General features: G+C 39.2%; 2 protein-coding genes across 3 annotated transcripts in view; one reads left to right on the top strand and one right to left on the bottom strand.

Moving 5' to 3' along the window:
- The window catches only part of LOC125880352 (MAGUK p55 subfamily member 3-like), a 34,350-nt gene extending 21,692 nt beyond the window's left edge, over nt 1-12,658 (top strand). Inside the window, exons 10-20 of one of the 2 annotated variants that reach the window (XM_049562700.1) lie at nt 556-752; nt 890-954; nt 4,344-4,361; nt 4,659-4,700; nt 6,061-6,126; nt 6,347-6,505; nt 6,740-6,820; nt 8,762-8,855; nt 8,951-9,059; nt 11,639-11,758; nt 11,938-12,658. In XM_049562700.1, coding sequence (XP_049418657.1) covers nt 556-752; nt 890-954; nt 4,344-4,361; nt 4,659-4,700; nt 6,061-6,126; nt 6,347-6,505; nt 6,740-6,820; nt 8,762-8,855; nt 8,951-9,059; nt 11,639-11,758; nt 11,938-12,117 — 1,131 coding nt within the window. In that variant the 3' untranslated portion in view covers nt 12,118-12,658. The remainder of the gene's footprint in view (nt 1-555; nt 753-889; nt 955-4,343; nt 4,362-4,658; nt 4,701-6,060; nt 6,127-6,346; nt 6,506-6,739; nt 6,821-8,761; nt 8,856-8,950; nt 9,060-11,638; nt 11,759-11,937) is intronic. The other variant, XM_049562701.1, reaches the window with a different exon arrangement.
- A 9-nt stretch (nt 12,659-12,667) lies between these two features.
- Nucleotides 12,668-18,364, bottom strand: psmc5 (proteasome 26S subunit, ATPase 5). The gene is made up of 12 exons (XM_049562703.1): nt 18,267-18,364; nt 17,202-17,273; nt 17,024-17,093; nt 16,809-16,906; nt 16,665-16,721; nt 16,172-16,402; nt 15,012-15,138; nt 14,701-14,891; nt 14,450-14,548; nt 14,254-14,364; nt 14,085-14,171; nt 12,668-12,828 (listed from the first exon to the last, which is right to left on the bottom strand). Exons 1-12 carry the CDS (start codon nt 18,288-18,290, stop codon nt 12,775-12,777), a joined length of 1,221 nt encoding a protein of 406 aa, XP_049418660.1. The 5' UTR covers nt 18,291-18,364; the 3' UTR covers nt 12,668-12,774.
- Between the last annotated feature and the right edge of the window lie 628 nt (nt 18,365-18,992).

The raw sequence follows: 18,992 nt of genomic DNA, 5'->3' as shown, positions 1-18,992 counted from the left end.
ACGACGTGAACGTGTTGTCTTACCCTACCGGCGTGGTGCCATGTTTGTTTACCATTTAGCTCTGCTTTCCAAAGCGGGCCGAAATATCGCAAGAACAAGCAGCGATCTCATACCATGCCTAACGATATGAGGCGGTCTTTGTGGAAAAAAAGCTTGTTTAGTGGACTAACTTTGCACTTGAAGGTTGCCCGTTTACTTACGTTTTAACAGGTCTGACGTTACTATGCGCCCCGGCTGTATCTAGGCTAACGGCTAACATGCTAACTATTATTTTTACGTCAATAGTCACTTGAAACAAATCTAGGACGATAGGAGACAGGTTGAAATAAACCAAAATTTCCCTTTAAGTCTCATTTATTGATTTCCTGGTTACACCTAAGTTATTGTTGTGTTTGTGTTTTCTGCTATGAAACCCTTAACTTGCAATATATATTGCAAACAACAAAGAACTTGAAATAATATTTTTTCCAGTATCATTCAGGCCTAAAATATTTGCATATTTCCAAGAATATCAAACTAGTACCACTGCTAACTGAATATACCTGCTCCTGAAAGGTCTATCTGCGGGCTTTGTTTGACTACACGCCCTATGAGGACAAGGCCACACCGTGCCAAGAGGCTGGACTTCCTTTTAAGAGGGGGGACATTCTTCAGGTTGTAAGCCAAGAGGACGCCACCTGGTGGCAGGCCAAGAGGGTTGGCGACTGTAACCTGCGCGCTGCCCTCATCCCCTCTACACAGTTTCAGGAAAGGTAGTCAGCATCAATTCTACTGCCAAATAAATAAAGCTGTTTAAAGCCAACATGTGTGGGATTTGAAAATATCTGACCAAGCTGCCTTTTACAGATCAAAATAAACCACCTCTTTTATTGTTTTTTTTTCTTCCCAGGCGCCTGAGATACCGGCTGAAAATGGGCTCTTCTCCTGCCCCCATGTCACCGAAAGCTCCTGCATGTAAGACTGTTTCACTTCTGCACATCAAACATTATCTCACTACATAAATACATAAGAGGCCTGCATCTACAGATACAGCTTGTAGTGCAGTCAAATCTAATCTAGCCAAGGAGTTACAGAGATTAGGAAAAGAGAACAGGGGATCTGAGGTTAGTCTCTCTCTAAAAAACATAATCCATTGTTTCATTTGCTAATCCAATTTAAAAGTAAAAGGAAACAAAGAGGTTTGAAAAACAGCGGCTGGTGGTTAGGTCACTTGTGTTCTTGTTTGTTTATCTGCATAAAGGCTAAACTCCCTAACATTCACTGAGCTTAAAGGGGACCTGTTATGCTTTTCCATATTTTCTGTCATATATTATAATGTTAGAATGTTGGATGTTGATGTTAAACACGGCCAAAGTTTCAAATAATAAGGTACACCTACAGTGGTGGAAAAAAGTTTTCAGACACCCTTAAAATTTTACACAATCTCAAATATTGTCATGAAATATTTGTGGAAAAATCTTTTTTGTGTTTCAAAAGGTGTGGCTGCATTAGACAGATACAAACAAATACAAATTATATTTTTTTGTTTATTGTTTACAAGAAAAACAAAACAAAACTAAATTCTTGACAGTTTCAATATGTCAGTTCTCAACATTGTCGGTATCAAAGTCAACAAATAACAGAGAATGTGTTCAAAACTGAACAAAAAATAAATAAATCATCACATCATCAAATTAATATTTAGTAGTCCTGCCATTGGCACGTAGTAGAGCTCTAATCCTGGCTGGCATGTTCCCCACGAGCCTTTCACACTGTTGAGGGGTAATCTTGTCCCATTCTTCTTGAATTACTGCTTTTAATTCTTCTAAATTCTTTGGTTTATGCTTTGAAACAGACCTTTTGATAATCCACCACAGATTTTCAATGGGGCTCATGTCCGGGGATTGAGCTGGCCTAAGACCTGGATACTGTGCTCCTGCAGCCAAGTTCTACTGGCCTTGGATGTGTGGCAAGGGGCATTATCTTGTTGAAACATCCAGTTTTTACCTTGACGGAACAGTGCACGCGCAGAAGGGAGCATGTGGGTTTCGAGAATGGTACAATACATGGCAGAGTTCAATGTGCCATCACAGACAGTGAGATGACCAACACCAGCAGCACTCATGCATCCCCAAACCATGATACTGCCTCCACCATGCTTGACAGTAGGTACTGTACATGCTGGAGATAATTCTTCGCCTGGCCTTCTGCGTACCCTCACATTAGTAGGAGGAAGATAAAGCTGGAAACTGGACTCATCTGACCACAAAATCTTCTTCCATTTCCTGGCTGTCCAGCTCTTGTGTGCCTGGGCCCAACGACGCCGGGCTAACCTCTGTCTCTCATTGATCAGGGGCTTCTTGATAGCCTTGTAGGACCTTAAGCCATGTACGTCATGGCAGACTGTACATTGGCCACGTACAGTGCGGGTGGAACACTGGACACCAGTTTGGTTTGACCACTGCTGCTGAAGCTCCTGTGATGTCATTTGGCGGTTTTGCCTGCACATGCGGATCAGGATGCGGTCATTTCTTGCTGGAGAAACCCTTGGACGCCCAGATCTTGGTTTGTCTTCCAAGCTGTTGGTTCGTCTGTATTTCTGCAGAGTGTCTCCAACTGCTGAAGGACTGCATCTGCACTTCCTGGCTATCTGGCGGCAGCTGTACCCTTCCTGGCTGAGAATCTTTATGTTCAGGCGTGTTTCCAGCGTTAGGTTCCTTGTTTTAGCCATTTTTGTGTCTGAAGAACTTTCAAATGTACTGGCTTTATGTAGACACGAAGCTTGGCAACAAAAAATGTGTCTTTTAATAAAAAGAACGACCTTCATCACTGGTACCAAAATGACCCAATACTCAAAATTTCTTATGTATTTTTATGGAACCAATCAATTTTAAGTTTTTAATGGCTTTTTTAGGATTTATTTAGTATTTTGGCTGTGACTGTAATAAAAGAAATTGCACTTGAAGACCTAAGAGTGATTCTTAATGCAATATTTCACAAATGCATGGGGTGTCCGAAAACTTTTTTCCACCACTGTATGTAAAAGTAATTGTGTAGAAACTTTTATTGGTGTTTTTTTTTTATGGTAGAAAGTACCGCTATTCTCTGTTACAGTCATTCCCAGGATGCAATGACAGTGCAGAGATGCCGAGAAAGGAAGACCCAAAAATACTGACAAAGTCCCAGCAAACATTGAGACGTTGAATGATTGTTGTTTGAACGTCCAATCAAGATGTCCCGATATGGTTCAAAAATAGTTCCTGAATGAAAGTTGTGCTGATGTCTACAACATTATCTGGCTGTCAGCTGGACGTACTCCCTGAGCATCCTAATAATGCTGAAATACAACGTTAACATCACCAAATAATAAACTAATGTTGACCCACAGAAGACTCCTGGGTGAAAGTCCTGTGCTTTATCTATTAATCCACCACAGCTTTACATAGACTTTGTCACTGTTTATACTACATCACCTGACTTTCTTGCAGAAAGTATAATCAAAGACAGCTTGAATAAAGACTTTTGACTCTTATAAACACCACAGGCTTAAAACGATGCAACAGGAATATAATTTACATGTAGATGTACATAAATGGCATAAAAGTCTTTTTCATACTTAAAAAAAGCAGAGGAAAGTAATACTAATTTTTGGGGTGGACGTCCCATTGTAAATGTCTGATCAAAACCAATTCACAACCAAATACATTATTGATAAAATGTCATCATATTTAAAAACAGATGCATGTATTTGCTTTTTTTTTTTCAGAGCAATAAAATGGTAAATATTTCCTGGTTTGTAGGAAAGCATCTGAATGGACCATAATTGAATGTGGGAACAACGTCACCATGTGGCCCTTTGCCTCATAACCACGGTGCAGTTTTTGGTGTCTTCTCCTCCTCCGCCTGCTACTGTTACCACTACTTCTCCTTCTTCTTTTTCTCCTACTTCTTCGTCTTCCTATAATTGTCCTTCGCCTGTTGAAGAAATAGGGGCTAAAACGAAGTGTCTCAGACATATGGTGAATACAGGTGTTACAGCACAGACAGTATGAGGACAATTAAGTGTTTATTGAACATTAAAGCATGTAAACATGTTCCAGTAGAAACCCAAAATACAAATATCAACCTGAAGATGAGCATAACAGGTCCCCTTTAAAAAAAATAGGATGTAGTAGAAATGTTGCAGTATAATACTGTGTGTGTTTGTTTTGAACTGAATGTAATGACATGAGAGAAGGATATTGAAGCGCAGATACAGTTTAGATATGACATTTGCATGAGGTAATATCACAGTATAGCAGTTGGAATATTCTGTCACTGTCTGTAGTGATACTGTGTGTTGTTCCTTGCATTGCTAACCTCAGATGATCGTGCTGAGAGAGGTACGTGACCAAACCTTCATGTTGGACAACAGCACTCATCCCTGCATTGAACACATGTTATGGTCAGAATTTCTCCATGAAATTCTGTCACCACCCTAAAACCTAAAACACAAATTATGTTGTACATTTTCCTCCAACATTTACCCCTTTTTTGTACCTGTTCAGTTTCCTTTATACCTTCAAACTGTAGTTGTTACTGCACTTTAACCTGCTTTGTTCTGACATTAAAGTACCCTCAACATCGACCTCTCCTCCCTCCTCTTACCCCGTCTTCTCTTCCTGCATGCCATCCTGCAGAAGACTGTGACAGTGAGGGTGCTCTGAATGGAAAGGACATAGGTGAGGAGGCACGATTAATGAGTTTCTACTGATCACTGCAACATCACATTTCTGCTCAATCTGTGTGCAAATCCATCCCTTCCCGTAGAACAGGGGTTGTTAAAGTTTTAATAACTGAGTGACAGTGTAGGGAGTCAGCTTATAATTACCATGCAACCGATGGCTTTTTTACACGTTGTGATTCCTGACCTGACAGATTTGACAGAGGCTTGTGTGAAAGTGAAAGTATTAAAATTATAATGCATGCATTTTGTGTCACATTCAGGGGCCGCACAAAACGAAGCCGGCTGGCTTTACTTCAGAAACTGCAGACTGTTTTTGAGGTGCTCTAGTTTTGACTGAATGGTTTGAACATGTGTAAACTTAAAATCTCCATCCACTGCTTTATTCTTTTAACTCAGCAGCAGATGTAACCTGGCACTCTTTAGCACTTTAAATTCAGAAAGCCATTCACTGAAAGGATTTTTTTGTTCCCCCGCCCCTGACCCGATGTACTGATGTCTTCACAGCTCAGTTAGCATCTCACCACTTTGTTCATCAGGCTTCCTGTCTGCTCTTATTAGCCTAATGTGCCTCTGTGGGTCGGATGTGCCTGAAAGCATCACCACAGCCATTTTGACCTGGAGCTTGTTTTCACAGTGTATTCCATCACCTGTATGATGAATCGTCTTACACACAGCTTTACTCCAGACTTAGAGTGTTGATTTCTTATTGGTATATTAGATTTAAGTAAGTAAATAGTAAATAAATTAAATGCATCGTCACAACCAGAAACAAGGCTTTGAGTTTGGTGACGTGATTGGAACCATATTTGTTCTTTGAGTAAAATTTCTTAACGACTATCGGATGGATTAGTGTAAAGCACACTTAAATGATTCCTCTAGGATGAACTGTAATGACTTTGGTGATAACATAGGTAAACATAAGTATTACCTAGTAAGCAGTGCCAAAAAGCAAGTATCTCTACAGTGAATCAGCTCTGAAGGTTCTGTTTACTTCTGTTTAAACGGACAGATTTGTCTTTATTCTCAAACATGTCAGGATTGATAGTAACAGTGTGTTGTGGGTGTAGCGTCATGCCTTCGCTCTGTATGAAAAAGCTCAGCACTTGGAGTGTGGACTTGTTGCTCTGGCGGGCTTTTTGTGCAGAACGCTCCAGCCACTAAGCTTCTCACAGTGTCTGTGTGGCACCTCATGGCAGCTCATTTATCTCACCGTGCTTCGCAAACAACCTCTCCTCATGGCACATGCTAAAGTCTGTGTTTGGTGGAGAGGTAGACGCAGCATGCATGGCTTCCAAGCTTCTTATGTGTTGATGAGATTTAAGCTGGTTGAAAAAATGGTCTAATATGAGCTGTAGTTTCTCCCAAGAGTAAGGCGGCCCCTGCCTTCTGTGGCCATGCTCTCTCATGGGATTTTTACTCAGGTACTCTTACTGATTTCTAACAGTGTTGTTCAGCGTGTCTGTGTTGTGTGATGTATGGCACAGGATTTTATTTTCAATCAGAGTGAGAAGTACTTGAAGTTGATGGAATTTTCAGTTTGCTGTTTATCAAAGTAGTTACTTCAAAGTGTTGGTGTTATCTACAGTAGACTTTAGTGTATGGATATTTGTCCTTCTTACATTTGCTTTTCCTCGGCCACAGCTGGACTGCGCAGGAGTTTCCGCCTCAGGAAAGATCGGCAGGCTTCACCAGCAGAACCTCAAACTCCAGACGCCAACCACACAGAGTTCCTCATTTATGAAGAAGTAACACAATATCTGCCCCGCCCGGGTGAAAGGCCTCGTCTTATAGTACTGATAGGTAGGTTCTTTGTGGGGTTTGGTGACATTGAAGAAACCATGGTGGTTATTTCAGATCTAAATCTAAGAGTATTTCTCTGAAGACCTTTGAGTCTGGTTCTGCCACACGTGAAAACACTGTATAGAGCAGACTCAGGTGTTTTCTGAGAGAGGTCCTTCTGCTTGCACCTGAGCACATGATTGTTTTGTATACCTTATCTATTTGCTTATTTATTCTGTTATATGATGGTCACAGGTTCCCTTGGAGCTCGGATCACTGAGCTCAAACAGAAGGTGATCGCTGAGAATCCTCGACGTTATGGTTTGGCAGTGCCTCGTAAGTTTTTTTGAATTTTAAATATTATCTTTATTTAAACCTTACAGTCATGTGTAACATGCATTTGTGCCTGGGATGTGTGGTTTTTTTTATGCCTCCGTGTGGACAACAGCAGTGACTGGAGGCATTATGTCTTCCAATTGTCTGTCCATTGTTCGTGTCTTTGTTCGTCCCATTCTCTTGAATGTGATAACTCAAGAATTTGTTCACAAATTATGACATTTTGCACAATGTCTAATAGGCTAAAATGAAATGATGACATTTTATATCCAAAAGGTCAAAGGCCAACTTTACTGTGACATCATAATGTTGTCTAAAAACACTTTTCTGGCCATTATTCAGCGTCATAACTCGGGAACAGAAGGAGAGACATTTAGTCAGATACTGAATTGGTGACATTAATCTTGGATGTCCATCTCAAAACTGGTGATTATATAGATCTTTTGTGTTGCTGGGCTAAAGATGTGTGTGAAGCATCCATGTTTTAAAATATGTAACTTCTTTGCAGCAACATCCATGTTAAAAACATTGTCAAATCTCATGGCTATATGAGTCTGGTTCTATGCCACTTGGGCAGTGGCATAGAACTGCAAGGCTTTAATTCTAGTTTTTTCCTGTGTCTGTGTTTATGATGCTGTGGTTTTCCCCTGAGTACCTGTTTGTAGCTACCCTCGCAAGAGCACAATTTGAATTTGCTCAGCGAGTCACTCTGGCAATCAGTAATGATGCTCATTACCCATGCCGTTGGAGCCGATCTGCACCAATCACATCAGTGTATCTGATATAGGCGGGCCAGAGGCGAGCTAAACAGACGACGACAGCGCTGTGACGACAAAGTCTGGAATCAGTCAGTAAACATTGCAGGATGGCTACGGATGAACACCAGTTGTTTGAAATGGCTTTGGCCGCTACAATGAACGAGTTAGACTTGGCTTTTTCTCTAAAAGAGGAACAGAAGACGGCGCTCGAGTCTTTCCTTTGCAAGAAGGACATTTTAACTGTTTTGCCGACCAGATACGGCAAGAGTCTAATCTACCAGTTAGCTAAGCGTATACACCCCGTGTATTGTTCTGATTGGTCGTAGTGTTATCCAATTGCGTGCAGTGATATTTACAAATGCATGCTTGGTGCTGCCCCTCGAGTTGGGCCATTTTCATTACTCATGGCCAGACCCTAAATCTTTCTAGATTTGGGTCTGGATTTCCAGGCTAGTTAGTAGCTGTAATCTAGGATTTAAATAGGATTAATCCACTGTCGCCTCCTGGATGCTCTCATGCAAAACTACACCAAAATAAATTAGCTACGGTGAGAGTGGGATTAACTGTTTTGTTCATCCCTAGTGCAAACAGTTTAGGAGTAACCAATGTAATACTGGTGATAAATGTGCTGTTTCTCTTGACAAACATTTTCATTTGTTGTGTTTCATGCATATGATTGTACATCGTGTAGAGGCTCTTGCTGACAAATAAAAAACAAAATGGAAGCATTTTGTAAAAAAAACCCCCACAAATTAATACAATAATTAATACATAAGTCTTGATGATCTGATGCAAGATGTATCATGAATTCCTGTTTCTCCGTAGAAAACATGATCACGTTACAATGAGACTATGTGACCTGTTAAAATAGGAAACTGATGATTTTCAACCAGCTCTGTGTGATCACAGTGTGTGCAAATAAAGTGTTTGGCTTCCCCCTGTGCCACGAACGCCTGATGATCCTTGCGCATGCCCACACTGCACTGACACAGAGCTGGTTGAAAATCGGCAAAGTTAACCCTTTATGAATCATAAATTAATTATTGACTAATAGTTACTTCATACATTCATATATATGCCATCAATTATAAATCGTCTACCCCAAAACATACAAAGTTTAAATTATTATCTTTTTTTTCCACCTTGTCTTCCTCTTGGCTGTGTTTGAATATGTGACATGAAGACACCACTCGAGCCAGGAAGTGTAATGAGAGAGAGGGAGTGGAGTACCACTTCATCACCAAAGCAGCTTTTGAGGCTGACATCCAGAATGGCAAGTGAGTATTGGACATTGGATACTGTATCTTGTTAACCACTCAAGTGCAACAAATGGTTTATATAATTAATTCATGGTGGTGCTGTGTTTCTGCAGATTTATTGAATATGGGGAGTACAAAGATAATCTGTACGGCACCAGTTTGGAGTCCATTAACAGAGTTCTGGATCAAAACAAGGTCTGTCTAGTGGATGTGCAACCAGAGGTTAGTACCCAAACTGCTATGTAGCACTGCAAATACAATGAATACATTTCTGATTATAAATTCACTACCTGTACTTTTAAATAAATAAATGTACAAAGACTTGTTTTGGTGGCTTGTTCAGGCTTGTGCAGACATAGGGTCAGATATAATATATTTGATGTAGAGGACAGCGATTTAAAGCCAGTGACATAAAATATTTGTGATGATCATTATTTTATAATGATGAAATTATTGTAGCTCATTTTATCTGCCTCAGTAACATCCCAAACAGTTCACACAGTGTGGCAGAGAGGATATTAATTATTGCAGAACAGAAGCCGCATAATAGAAGCTGTAGAATCATTAATCTGATAGTTAAATTACACAATACAGTATACCATTAAAATGTCATAAAAATGTCAGTGTAGTATGCCATAAAATTAGAGGTAGCCTTTTACTTGTCACATTTAAAGCATGATTAAGTCTGGATTCAGACTGTAACGCAGGGCATTGAGTTCACTGCACTGAAGGATGCTTTTAGACTCAAGTAACACTTTACTGGCTTTTACGTCCCCTTGTTTTATCATGGACTGACAAAGTGAAAAAACTGAAAGGCTTTCAGATTTCATTAACTGTGTTTAACAAGACACCCTAGGCTGTGAATTGCCACAGTACATGATGTAAAAGTCCAAGTATAATATGTCATGAAAATGATGCCTTAGAAAATCAAAGTGTCAAATTAAAGTCACCAAAAAATCATAATATATTATGTCATAACAAAGTCATACTTAAGTGTGTAAAAAAAAAAAAAAATCATGTCAATCATTTCACAGAAAAATGTTTTAGTGTAGTATGCGTCATAGTATAGTGTGTCGTCAAAAATGTCATCAAAATGTCATAGTATAGCATGTCATAAAAAATGTCATCAAAATGTCGTAGTATAGTATGTCGTCAAAAATGTCATCAAAACGTCATAGTACAGTATGTTATCAAAAAATGTCATCAAAATGTCATAATATAGTATGTCATCAAAAATGTGATCAAAACGTCATAGTATAGTATGTCGTCAAAAATGTGATCCAAACGTCATAGTATGTCATAAAAAATGTCATCAAAATGTCATAGTATAGTATGTCGTCAAAAATGTGATCAAAACGTCATAGTATAGCGTGTCATCAAAAATGTGATCAAAACATCATAGTATAGTATGTCATCAAAAATATGATCCAAATGTCATAGTATAGTATGTTGTTAAAAATTTTGATTAAAACGTCATAGTATAGTATGTCATCAAAAATGTGATCCAAATGTCATAGTATAGTATGTTGTCAAAAATGTGATCAAAACGTCATAGTATAGTATGTCGTCAAAAATTTTGATAAAAACGTCATAGTATAGTATGTCGTCAAAAATGTGATCAAAACGTCATAGTATAGTATGTCGTCAAAAATTTTGATTAAAAACGTCATAGTATAGTATGTCATCAAAAATGTGATCCAAACGTCATAGTATAGTATGTCATCAAAGACGTGATCAAAACGTCGTAGTATAGTATGTCGTCAAAAAAGTGATCAAAACATCATAGTATAGTATGTCGGGAAAATTTTGATGAAAGCGTCATGGTATAGTATGTCATCAAAAACGTGATCAAAACGTTGTAGTATAGTATAACATCAAAAATGTGATTAAAAACGTCAGAATAGTACGTCGTTAAAATTTTTAAGAAAAATGTCATAGTATAGTATGTCGGTAATTTTGATAAAAACATCATAGTATGGTGCATCGGTGGCTTAGTGGTAGAGCAGACGCCCCATGTACAAGGCTGTTGCCGCAGCGTCCCAGGTTCCTGACCCGCCTGTGGCCCTTTGCTGCATGTCACTCCCCCCTTCATGCTTCACTGTCCTATCAATTAAAGGCAAAAAATGCCCCCAAAAAATATCTTTAAAAAAACCATTGTAGTATAGTATGTCATCAAAAATGTGATAAAAAGGTCATACTATAGTATGTCGTTAAAATTTTTATTAAAAACGTCACAGTATGGTATAATGTTAAAATTGTAATTAAAAACATCAGTATAGCGTGGCATAAAAATTGTGATAAAAGCGTCATAGAATAGTACGTCACAGTATAGTATAATGTTAAAATTGTGATTAAAAACGTCATAGTATAGTATGTCGGTAAAATTTTGATTAAAGACGTCATGTATATTTGTCGTCAAAAATGTGATAAACGTCATTAATGTTAAAATTTTGATAAAAACATCTCAGTATAGTATAGTATAGTATAGTATAGTATGGCATCAAAAATGTGATCCAAATGTCATAGTATAATGTTCCATCAACATGTAATTATAAAACATCAGAATATAGTGTGGCATAAAGATTTTATTGTACAGTATGTCATAAAGTCTCACACAGTCTCATACTGACAGCTGTGCTGGTGCTGCTAGAGAACCTTACTGTTGTGACACAGACACAGTGAAATTGCACTTCTTTCATCACACTGACAGCTTTAATGAGAGGTGGAGCAGGGAAAACTATTGATAGGCACACACACATTTCATGGCTGATATATATGCGTTGTTTTCCCCTCACATCCAGGCACTGAAGACTCTGCGTACTGCTGAGTTCAAACCATATGTCGTCTTCGTAAGGCCTCGCATCTATGACAGTCAAAGGAAACTACTCGGCTCTTCTTCCTCACTCAGCTCAGGGATCACAGTAAGTTGCTTGAAACTTAAACACCTTGAAAAAAATGACCAACTTATCATGAAAGTTTAAATGCAGCCTTTTCTTATCACCCCCTGGTGGTGATTAAATTACTGCAGGCTGTGCACAAATTACTGTAATTTGAAGGACTGCATTTTATTACTCAACACCTCTGTCCTTGTGCTCACTAGGAGGATGACCTACAGGAAATTAAACAGTCAGCTGAGCGGATGGACGAGTGCTATGGCCCTTGGGTGGACTATATCCTGGTGAAGGAGGACCCAGTCAGTGCCTTAGCTGAGCTCCAGGTCCTACTGGAGAGGGTGCAGATGGAGCGTCAGTGGGTGCCTGTGTCCTGGGTGAGGAGCTAGCCCAATGAGCTCGACTGTTCCATGTTGGATCAGTGGACCACAGCATGTGGAGGACAGATTAAACTGCAGGAGACCTCTGGAGGTTCTCAGTGTGTTGGAGTCATCCAGTGTTTACTGCCATACTAACCATTCCACATGTACAGATTTGTGATAGTAGGCTGAGTCACGTCAGTAGCTGCTATTTCATCAGTCTGAACATCAAGCAAGCCTCTCTGTTTTAGATTCCTCAGTGAAAAATGGCTATAACAGACATGTAATACATGCATGTAGGAAGTACGTTCCTAAAGCAAGCTGTAGTCACAGAGCTGCACTCACTATGACTATGTAAGACATCTACTGTAATAGCAGCTATAATGTGAAGTGCCATATCGAGCATTATGAAAGAATAATCTGTAGACATCTCACGCTGGAGACTGTACTCATGTTACTGTTACCTGACTTGGCTTTGACAAAAGTCTGTATTAAACAAGAGAATTGTGTTGACTCAATCTTTGGCACTGTTGTTTGAAGAGAATAAATGACTGAGAAATAAAACGCATACACCATCCAGTATTTGGGGAAACCATTTACTCTAGAATGACATTTATAAACCAAACCATAAACAAAAGGAAAATATACATATGTGTTTGCATTGTGTGCAGCAGTACACAAGGCCTGTTACTTCCACAGCTTCTTGATGGACATGTTCTTCTCGCTGTCTTTCTGCATCACCTGGTGAAGACAACAGGAAAACAGTTAATATGCGGCTACTAGTAGAAACATTTATTATACAAGTATGAAAATTTAACTTGACATTAAAAGTGAGAGGTAGAGGATAAGCCTCAGCTCCATGTTTATATACCTGAGAATTTAAAATACCTCAGTTCAGTTTTAAATAGTAAGGTTGTAGTGTTTGGGAAGTACTGAGCAGACGACGTGATAAATAAGACTGATTATACTGCACGAGATGTAGGTCTGGAAAGTATTTTTGATATGTTTTTGCTGTTAATGCGGCCCCCTATAACTATAATAATTTATCAAGGTATCTTTGTTCACCAGAGGCATCCAAGAAAAGAGTTTTCCTCATGAATTCAATGTAACACAGGGCGAGAATCTGATACACAACTGGTTATTTGTGGGGAGAAGTTTTCCTTTAAAGCTACAGTTGGTAACTCAAGAAAACTTATAATCGTATTTGCTGAAACTTTCACTGTATTCTGGAAGAAGTACATGAAATAGTTTGTGGAAAAAAAACATGTTCTTCTTACTGTCTCTGATGCCATTTGCTAAAATCTAACGCGGCATGGTCAACAACAACCAATCAGAGCTGAGGAGTCTCTAATGCAGCTGTCAATCATGTCAATCACAGCTCATGCACTGTAGTCAAACTATCAATTAGGCAGCGATGATCAAATATGAATCAGGATTCTGTTACTGCACTGTCTATTTCTCACCTCAGATGTTATCAAACATATTTTAGTGTACTGTTTAGCTGTAAAATGAGACAGTTGGTTTGGCTTGTGGGCGGTGCTTTGTACTCCATTAAACTGTATCCACCATGGCAGCCGGGTCATTCAACTCCCATTTACAGCTAAACAGTACACTGAAACATGTTTGCAGTCATAAAATCTTGATTCATATTTGATCAGCACTGCTTAGTTTGACCGCAGTTCAGGAGCAGTGATTGACATGATTGACAGCTGCGTTAGAGGCTCCTCAGCTCTGATTGGTTGTTTTTATACGTGTGGTAAGACCATTAGAAGCAATACAAGGCAAAAGAATAGGCACAGGAAAGTTTTTTCACAGATAATCAGTTTCATTTAGTGCTGTGTGAATATAGTGACAATTTAAGTAAATACTACATTTTTATGAAAGTTACCAACTGTAGCTTGAAGGTAGATACGGGGCCAGTGGTGTAAGACAAGGCTATGAAAATAGGACAAACATTTGAGCCAAGATACACTGTAAAAGAGAACAGTCGCACAAACCTTTGCAACAGCCATCTCAAAGTCCTCCTGGGTGACGTGAACTCTCCTCTCCCTCAGAGCGTACATCCCTGCCTCTGTGCAAACACCCTATAAATACACAGACGAGAAAATTAAATAAAACGCCTTCATTCACCACCCAGCTGCTACCATTCAGTGAGCTGATCCTCACCTTGACCTCAGCACCAGAGGCTCCAGGCATCAGCTCTGCAATCTTCCTCAGATTAATGCCACGTGTCAGGTTCATCTTCCTGGAGTGGATCTTCAGGATGTCCAGACGGGCCTAACGGTGCAGACGTACCATATGCTTAAAAACAAACACCTCCAAAGCATGTATACGTGTGTGTTTATACTGCTCAAGTGACTACCTCTTCATTTGGAGGTGGGAACTCAATCTTCCTGTCGATCCTGCCTGGCCTGAGCAGAGCTGAGTCCAGGATGTCAATACGGTTGGTGGCCATAATGACCTGAGACAGAGAGACAATTTTAATCAAATTAATAAGACTTCAAGTAACTATGAAATGAAATACTAAACATCTTACATCACATCTCTTGATCAAACAAAAAATAAAGGGATTTTTTACACTTGTGTGTGTGTGTGTGTGTGTGTGTGTGTTACCTTGATGTTTTTGGTGGCCTCGAAGCCATCCAGCTGATTGAGCAGCTCCAGCATTGTCCTCTGCACCTCACTGTCGCCACCTGAGCCGCCCTCCAGGCGAGACGACCCGATGGAGTCGATCTCGTCCATGAAGATGATGGAGGGAGCGTGTTCTCTGGCCATGACGAAAAGCTCACGCACCATACGGGCACCTGCCACAAGAGAGGGAGAAATCAAGGTTATACAACCAGAGGGTTTTTAATGGTTTTTCAGATGAGTCATGAGTGGAAATTAATTTGATTAAAGCATTTAGATGAGACAAAAGAGCTCACCCTCTCCAATGAACTTCTGGACCAGCTCAGAGCCGGACACCCTGATGAAGGTACAGTCAGTGTGGTGAGCCACAGCTCTGGCCAGCAGGGTCTTCCCTGTACCTGGGGGTCCGTAAAGCAGCACGCCCTGCACACAAAAAACAAATACTTAGATTAATCTATGGATTATTTCTCGATTAATCTTTGGTCTAAAAACACTGGACTTCAAGTGACTTAATTTGACATTTCTGAAGCAAAAATATTAAATTGACTATAATCTACGACCAAGGAAAGCAAAAAATTCTCACATTTGAAACCTGTAAATGTAACATTTTTGCTTGAAAAACATTTTTAAAAAAAATGTTTTTTTAAAAGATATTTTTTGGGGTGTTTTTGCCTTTAATCGATAGGACAGATAAGTGTGAAGGGGAGAATGACATGTAGCAAAGGGCCACAGGCTGGAGTCGAACCCGGGCCGCTGTGGCAACAGCCTTGTACATGGGGCGCCTGCTCTATCCACTAAGCCACGACGCCCCAAAAAACATTTTAAACGTGTAATTATCAAAGCAGTTGCGGACTGATTTTCAGTCCATCCAATAATTGATTGCTTTTATCTATGGTTATATGCTTGCTCTGTGCTTATGTGCCCTTCTATGCACTGTGTTACTTTGCTACCATCTTTGTTAAACCAAATCTAGCTGCATGAAGGCTACTACTGCTGTGGACAGGGGCTGCAGCAAAATGTATTTTAAACACAGAAAAAAAATAATCATTATCAGTTTAAATGCTGTTTGATTTTATGTATGCGACACAGGGGTTTTCTACCTGTAAGTTTCTGTGAACAAACACCATGACTTGGTGTATAATCTTTTAATGTTAGCTGGCTTACATAGTTTGGACATTTTCTGAATGGTTTTGCAGGAAAATATTCTCAGCTCTTAGAGACACCTGCAACCTTCAACTAATCTTAAAATGTCATTAAACAAAAGGGTGCATACAAACCAACTATAGGCTATGGTTTGTTTTCTTAATCATATACACTTTGCTAAAATGTCTCTATCAACTTCAGGAGCACACTTTTGTTTTTAGACCTGAACTTATCTCTGAAAGAGGAATGTCCCCTTTAAAAATCAGTACAAAAAGTAATTGTACAGCTATCAGTGCTCTTGTCAGCCACCCACCTTGGGCTGTGCGATGCCCAAAGCCTCAAACAGCTCTGGATGCTTGACAGGCAGCTCAATCACTTCCTTGATCTCCTTGATCTGCTTGTCCAGGCCACCAATCATTTCATAGGTAGAGTCGGGCACTTTCTCCACCATCATGAGCGATACCAGAGGGTCCACCTTGTTGGGCAGGATCTTGTGCAGGGTGTAGCTGTCGTTACGCAGAGCGACGCGGCAATTGGGCGTCACCTAATGGAGAAATGACAAAAGGTAAAAAAAAAAAATACTTAAGGTTAAATGTTTCCTGACATGAAATCCCACTTATAGTGACTGACTGTACAGGGGGCAAATATGGCTTGCTCTATCTGCTATTCAGTCTTGTGCTATGGTGGCTACAAGTGAAAAGCATCATGTCTGTTTTGTATTGTATTGTAAAAAAAACAAAAGAGAAAACTATTCAAGTGCACCTATTGGCAACCGTTATTTAGAGGACAATGACTACAATACTAACATCATTGATGTCAATGTTTTTGTCCACATCCACGACAAATTTTCCCTCCGGATGCACCTGAAAATAAAGAGGAGACATATTAATTTAAACTGTCAACTGCTACTCAAAACAAAGTATTGTACAAAGTACAAGTACACAGCATACCTTGACCAGCACTTTCTTTTTGTCCATGACCCTAACCACTTCTCCTACGTAGGAGCCCTGCTCCTGTAGTAACTGGAGCTCCTCACGAAGGAGACGCACTGAGAGACAAAAAGTACAACTTTAGTATTTTCACCCATGGTAGTTATTTTACAGCTTTGAAAAATTAAATCTTATTTTAAAATACACAGATGCTGGACTGATGAAGAACAGTGTACCTTTGGCATTGAGCTCATTTCTCTGTGCCTGCAGACGTCTGAGATTCTGGCTCTTGTCATTTACTGTCAACTGTTGAGAAAACAGGGGTTCGGGATTGAGAGGCAAGCAGAGGTTATTGTGCAATCTAATCTAAGACATATTAATGGCTGAAAGTTTGCAGATGAAAGATTTTCTTACCTGCAACTCTTCTATCTTGGACAAGTAGTACTGCCGCAGACCTGAGCCACCTTTACTCTCCCCCATCTCCATCTGCCGACAAAAGTAATCATCAAACTTTAATCAATATTGATTAATCTGTTTAATGCTAGTTTTACTTAATTGTTTGGTCTGTAAAATGAACAAATGTCCATCATTAGTTCCCAGAGTCCCAATTTTGTGTTGAAAGACTGTTTTATCCACAGCAGACAGCAGAAGTCTTAAAAATATCCAATTCACAATAATATGAAACAGCGAGAAGCAGCAAACTTTCACATTTAAGAAGCTACAACCAGAGAAAATACAGCTTTTTATGCTGGATACATGACAATTCAAACAACTGATCAATTGCTGTTCACTTTCAGTTGGTCGACTACTTACCAAATTGTACGAGAGACTAAATTTGTTAAATAATGCCAAATCACACGCAAATGTAATCAACACATGTCAACACTAAATGGAAACTCATTAAGCCTAGTTAGTCGTGCGACAGTGTTGAATTAATTTAGGTTTTTGAAGACAGCAAAACCCAGTTATACAGAGCCGGTTTGTGCAACAATACAATAATAAAGTGGGTTAAAAGTCAGTGTTACCTACCTCTTAATAATTACCTAGCTAGTTTATCTGCTGACTAACATTAGCCTAGCTAGCACTGGCTAAATCTGACATAGCGTTAGATGGGGCTGTTCAGTGATCCTAAAACTATTAGTTTTCATTTATATATTTAGTATCTAACAGCCTTTGCATATTCTAAACGTAACACATGAAAAGACTTTTGCTACTAGTCATTCAGACCGTACACAGTAAGGTTTAGCTACCCGGTTCTTAGCTAGGTTAGCAACAATGAGACAGCAAACCGGCAGCAGCAGACAACACTTCAAGTGTTTTGAATGAAGTGACATTTCACAATTTAAGTTACAGCAGAGTCGCACAGCCATTCATTCTCACAACCGGTTAAAGGAAATTATTTGAGTTAAAGCATAATGAGGACGCTTCTTTGATAATATAACAATAAAACCAACAAAACGGCTGAAAAAATACACCTACATGATCGACACCGTCCACCTCCATCTTGGAAATTTCTGCATCCGCTTGAGGAGCGACGTATTTCCGGAAGACTTCTTCTTCGGCGTCTTTTTTTTTTTTTTTTTTTTAAATGTGCTCGTGTACACCTACAGACCTTTTCAGCCCTTAATGTCCTCACTAACAAAAAAGCAATGGACATTTGTTTTTCTTTGCATTTTTCCCCTTGTTTTTAGGCCTTTGCTGAACAGTGAAAAAGTCACTTTGAGGTCTTTGTGAAACAGAAAGAAAAAAATAAATCAAAATTACAAACCATGTACCTTTATAATGCTAATATGTTAGTAGCCTAACATACGTAAATTTATTTCAATTTAAAAATTGTATGTCCTTTCATATTGAATCAATTTTGCCTCAGGTTTTAGCTCTGAATCAGACATTTGATGATCATTACATTTTTATGATTAAAAATTCATGTTAAAATCATTTATTGTTGATGTGTGCAATGAGGTCTTTTAAACTGTATGCTGTGTTACCCTGATTTTTTTCTCTCTTTTTTGTTTTGTATCGTTTTGTTCATTTTTTGTTTGTTTTCTGTGCTTTGTTGGACATTAGGTAGCCTTGTGTAACATCTTGGCCAAGGGACTACAGATGAAAAATTCTGGCATTTTTATACCATGGGTATTTATTCATTTGCACTGTCCCTTCTTAATAAACTAAACTAAACTAAACCATGGAATTATTCGTAGTATC

Source organism: Epinephelus fuscoguttatus, linkage group LG20 (genome assembly GCF_011397635.1).
Source record: "Epinephelus fuscoguttatus linkage group LG20, E.fuscoguttatus.final_Chr_v1".
In the NCBI taxonomy this organism is placed as follows: domain Eukaryota; kingdom Metazoa; phylum Chordata; class Actinopteri; order Perciformes; family Serranidae; genus Epinephelus; species Epinephelus fuscoguttatus.
Note: the sequence above shows the minus strand (reverse complement) of the source record. Positions and strands in the feature narration are given on the sequence as shown.

What these genes read in the sequence shown, in the direction of transcription:
- psmc5 (XM_049562703.1), bottom strand. Translation starts at nt 18,290, where the DNA reads ATGGAGGTGGACGGTGTCGATCAT. An exon ending in AAATGAGCTCAATGCCAAAG is followed by an intron (nt 16,907 to 17,023) that starts GTACACTGTTCT and finishes TTTGTCTCTCAG; the next exon opens with TGCGTCTCCTTCGTGAGGAG. An exon ending in AAAAGAAAGTGCTGGTCAAG is followed by an intron (nt 16,722 to 16,808) that starts GTATGCTGTGTA and finishes CTTTATTTTCAG; the next exon opens with GTGCATCCGGAGGGAAAATT.